The 4,789-nt window shown below is 60.6% G+C and overlaps 1 protein-coding gene across 1 annotated transcript in view; it reads right to left on the bottom strand.

The window, feature by feature from the left end:
* The window catches only part of WDR18 (WD repeat domain 18), a gene marked incomplete at both ends in the record, with an annotated part of 6,469 nt that extends 1,966 nt beyond the window's left edge, over nt 1-4,503 (bottom strand). The window contains 6 exons of the mRNA XM_009085053.1: nt 1,234-1,358; nt 1,471-1,535; nt 1,721-1,864; nt 2,352-2,493; nt 2,948-3,081; nt 4,393-4,503. Coding sequence (XP_009083301.1) covers nt 1,234-1,358; nt 1,471-1,535; nt 1,721-1,864; nt 2,352-2,493; nt 2,948-3,081; nt 4,393-4,503 — 721 coding nt within the window. The remainder of the gene's footprint in view (nt 1-1,233; nt 1,359-1,470; nt 1,536-1,720; nt 1,865-2,351; nt 2,494-2,947; nt 3,082-4,392) is intronic.
* Nucleotides 4,504-4,789: the final 286 nt, after the last annotated feature.

Below are 4,789 nucleotides of genomic sequence, written 5' to 3'. Positions count from 1 at the left end.
CTGCCCCGGGGACAGAGCGGGACAGCGCGGGATGGCAGTGGGGACAGACCTTGCTGGGGGCTCAGGCCGCTGCTCGGACAGGCCAAGGGACACACAGACACCAGTGCTGCCCCACAGAGCGGAGGGCTGGGGCAGCAGAGCCCCCCCATGCAGGGAGGCTGTGGGAGCCTGGGGGGACCCAGAGCCATGGCACAGCTCAGTGCGGGTGAGCTCCCAGCCCTCTCTGGGCTCTGCTGGGCACATACAGCACAGCAGGATGGTGCCGGTGCCAGGGCTGCCAGGGGAGCCAAATCCCTGCCTGCAGGCAGCAGGCAGCCAGCGGAGCCTGCAGCACACCCACAGCTTGGGGTCAGCCTGGTCCTGCCCCTCACGGGAAGAGCCTGGTCCATCCTCTCTCCCCTGCAGCCTCGGGAGGCTCCAAGGCTGGGCCTGCAGCCAAAGTCTGCCCCTCCTCCCTGCATGACTCACAGCTCCGATTCAGTCTGTTTCCACCCTCTAATGCCAGCGGCGCCAGGCTGGACGGGCACTGCAGTGGGTCCCAATTAGGGACAGTCCTTGGCAGTCAAAGAGAAGAGGGAAAGGGTCTGGAGACAGCCTGGCTTCCAGAAACTGCCCCAAGGCAGCAGCTCAACCTCCAGGGAGGAACAGGGTCTGGCTTTCCCCACCATCAGCTTCAGGAGGGTTTGGGCTGTGCTCAGGAGCAGTGGTGCTAGTCCCACCAGCTAGGTGCAGTGTTAGGGGCCAGAGACCACGACAACCCAGGGAGGAACCCAGTTAGTAACAAGAGGGGTAAATCTCCCTTGCCCTGAGGCACCCAACTGCTGCTCCACAGTTTATTGGAGCCATCGGACTGAAATCCCAGACAGCTGCTCATATGGGATTCCCTTCATGCCCCATGAGCTCACGGGCACTCACTGCCAGGGTCATGGAGCCGTCTCCCCGCCAGACACAGCCGGGGCGTGTGTGTGGCAACTGCTCCCTTGGGAAAACAAGGAGGAAGATCCTGGGTGACCTCAGGACGGGGTGAAATTCATGACTCACTCGACAGTGAGGGTTGTTAACACGTGGGTAAGGTCATGGCCTCACTCCAGACAGCCAAGGCTCCCTCCAACGCCTCTACCCTTCCCAGGGCATGAGGCAAGGGGCAGAGACACACCTGGAATGCCCAGGGTGGCACAGGTGAGACTACAGTGGCTTCTGGCAGTGAGGATCAGGAGATAAGGACATTCCTACCTTTGTGATTCATCGTCTTCAGGCACTGCTTGCTCTGGATGTCCCACAGCCGCACAGTTTCGTCGTGAGAGCCCGAGAGCAGCAGGCTGCCGTCAGTGGAGACCGACAGACACGTCACCTGGTTCCTGGAATGGGGAAGAGGATGTGTAAACTTGGGATGACTCCGGGACTGCCACAAACTGTCGAGGTGGGCAGACAGGGGCAGTGAGGCGGCTGCAGGTATGTCTGGTCCCTCACCTGTGCCCTTTGAAGACCTTCCCGTTCTCCCGCTCCGGCTGGAAGGTCCGGTCCCTCTGGACTGGCTGCAGAAATGAAGGCAGGAAGGGAGAAGGATTAAAATCCAGGAAGGTTAAAGCCAGCAGGTTCACCACTGGAGAGGACAGAGGAGACACAGGCCCTGCTGTGCCCTGGCAGGTCACACCAGTCCCATCCAGGAGGTGATGGTGGCTTGACGTGACAGGACACACCTGAGGCCCCACACACTCACCCAGGTGCAGAGGTCAACCTGGAAGATGGACCCATCCATGCCACCGCAGAACATGTGGTACTCAGAGAGGTCCAGAGTCACTGCCATGATCCCCACGTCGAAGAGCACAGACAGCAGGAGCTCTCCAGAGGAGATCTCCCAGAGCTGGAGTGAGAGGGGCAGGAGAATCAGGGGCTGAAACATTAACGGCAGGACTGGGGGAACACTGGCACCTGGCATTCCACCCCGGCACCCCCCTCTGCTATGCAGAACCAGGGCAGAACCCCGGATCAGCCTCTGTGATGAGGCACTTTCCCAGGCAGCTCCAAAACACCCTCTGTGCCTGCCCTGCCCCTGCCTGCAGGCTCCAGCCTGCTCTGCTCCCTGTGGACATCAGCAGTGGGAATCAGAGGAGCTGACCCCGACGTTCCCAGGGGAACAGGCACTGCAGCTGCCCAGCCCAGGGGCAGAGGCAGCAAAACTGCTGGTGGTGGAGAGGCAGAGCCCAGGTCTGGCAGCTCTGAGTCACTACTGAGACAGCCAAAAAATTCAGCCTCTGCAACCCTTGGGACAGCCTGGGCAGAGCCTGGGGACAGCTTCCTGCAGCCCAGCTTGGAGCCTGCAGGGTCTGGCACCTCGGAATGAGCCTCACCTTGGCTGTCTGGTCGAGGGAGGCGGTGGCAGCCCGAGCCAGGGGCCCTCCGAAGCCGCAGCAGAGGTCAGTGATGGGGAGGCTGTGCCGCGACCAGACGTGCCGGGGGTCGGGAATCTGGGTGGGCTCTGCCTGCAGCACGCTGTGGGGAGAGCAGGGAGGGTCAGCCAGGGCAGAGCCCCATGGGAAGCTGTGCCATGCTCTGCTCCCACTGGGATCACTCTCTGGGCTGAAGGACCAAGTGGCACGTGGGAGTCACCACTGGTCACAGCATGTGGAAAAGGAGGGCACTGCTGAGCTTGCCATCCCTGAGGGACAGAGACCCCAGCTGCCATCAGCAGGGAGAGGGCACGATCCACTCTGTGTCACCCGGGGATATGCCATAATCCAGGTGACACTCCAGGGAAAAGCTCCTTGCCCGTGTGGATGTCAACAGTGGATGAGCCCCCGAGGAGAGCACAGGCCTAGCTGGGACACACAGGCTCAGCCAGAGCTGATCCCACCTCCAGGACAAGGGGAACATCTCCTGCTCCAATGTCCCTGCCCAGGTGTTCCCTGTGCCTGCATGAGCAGGCAAGTCCCCCGGCCCCTCTTACCTGTAGAGGTTCCACACCAGGGCCAGGCAGTCCTTGGCCCCCGAGAGGAAGTGGCTGCTGTCATCGGTGAAGCAGAGGCACGTGAGGTCCTGGTAGTGTCGGTTCAGGATGGCGAGGAGGTTCCCGTTGGACACCTGGAGTGAGGGGAAGAGCAGGAGGTCGTTAGGCAGTGTGGAGGTGCCCTGGGATAGCATGGTGCCCTGCCCTCAGTGCAGTAAGGGGAAAAGAGGAGGTTCTGTCGACCACAGGAGCCCATTGGCACCTCACAACCAGTGAGTGACACCACTGAGGTGCAGCCAGAACAGCCAAGTGTGTTCAGGACCAAAGGCAGTGTGAGGAGGGCCTGGCAGGTTAACTCTGGAATCGAGTGATGTCAGTGCAGTAAAGATTTCCTGTTCACTCTCAACCGTCATATGGCTTTGATGGCTTCTTCCCTTCTCCCACAGCCCCTCAGGAGGTGGCACAGGAGGCTGTGTGACACCCCAGGGTGGCTGTGTGGTCCCAGGCCAGCGGGAGCCTTAGGGTGGACAAAGAATTCACCAAACCCAGAGCATTTCTTGTTAAAAGGCAACACTGCAGATGGGGAGGGAACAAAGCAGTGAGGGAGCCCTGAATAAAATAGTGGAGTTAACTTCCTCCTGTTGTCTGAATTACACCCAGAATCAAACCAAACTGCAAGTCAAGGAGTTTCACAGACAGCACAAACCCAGGGCTCTGGGTGCTGGTTCCATGGAGCCTCTCCAATGTGCCAGGACAGTGCCACCACCCTGGAACATGTCTGTGGGCGAGGGGAGCCGGGGCAGGGCTCAAAGCACCACCAGCAGCAGTTCCCACTGCTGCAGGCTCAGCCCCACAGTCCCTGCCAGGGATTTCATTCCAGGGCTGCCACAAGCACATCACTACAGCAAACCCTGATGAGTTCAGGTAGAGCCACCCACACTGTGAGCCTCAAACCTTCCCGGCCACGGGGAGCTCTCCAGGTGAGGCATCCCAGGGTTTAATCCCAGGCTCAGGACAAGCTGTTGCTTTTATTTGCTCAGTGGCGTGGCGGGAATGCAGCGTAATCTCGGGTAATCCAGCAGTAATTAACCAGCAGGACAATGACCAGAGCACAGCAGGGTCTGCTGACACCCTGCTCACACAGCTGGAATGTGGGACAAGCACTGCAGGAAAACCAGGTCCTGTGCTACTGCCTCGAGGGAGCGACACCTGACCCTGAGGCACCGGGACACACTTGGAAAGAGAAGAAAAGGGCAGAGTGAAGCCTCTCGCAGGATCCCTCCCCCTCCTGCTCCACCGAGCTGCCCCACAGCCTGCAGGCAGCACAGCTTTTGCAGAGATTTAAGGACACTTGAGGGACGGGGACACTGCTGATAGCACATGGCACTCCCCACCTGCCCAGGGTGTGAGTCACTGTGTCCCTGAGCCCCCCAGCACCCCCATACCTCCCACAGGTAGATGCTCTCAGCAACTCCCACCAGGATGTAGAGCCCGTTGGGAGAGGCTGTCAGGCAGGTCACAGGTCCAGGGCAGAAGATCTTCTGCTGCAGCTGGTCCTGGCGCAGAGAGAGCACAGCAGGCACTCAGTGTAGGGCAGGGGCCCCCCAGGACGTGGACTCAGGGGTCTCACTGGGGGTCTCTGCAGAGAAAGGGATGGGGAGCACCTCTCCGTGGTGATGGGGGTCGGTATGGAGGAAGGGGAGACCTGGGGGGTCCCTGCAGAGAGAGGGACCGTGGGGGCCTTTGTGGAGAGAGAGGACATGGCAGGGTCTGACCGTGGGGGTCTTTGTGGAGAGAGGGAACGAGGCAGGGTCTGACCGTGGGAATGGGGGGGTCTCTGCG

This window comes from Acanthisitta chloris, unplaced genomic scaffold (genome assembly GCF_000695815.1).
Source record: "Acanthisitta chloris isolate BGI_N310 unplaced genomic scaffold, ASM69581v1 scaffold36451, whole genome shotgun sequence".
NCBI classification, from domain to species: Eukaryota; Metazoa; Chordata; class Aves; order Passeriformes; family Acanthisittidae; genus Acanthisitta; species Acanthisitta chloris.
The sequence above is the reverse complement of the archived record's forward strand: the minus strand, read 5'-3'. Positions and strand labels throughout refer to the sequence as shown.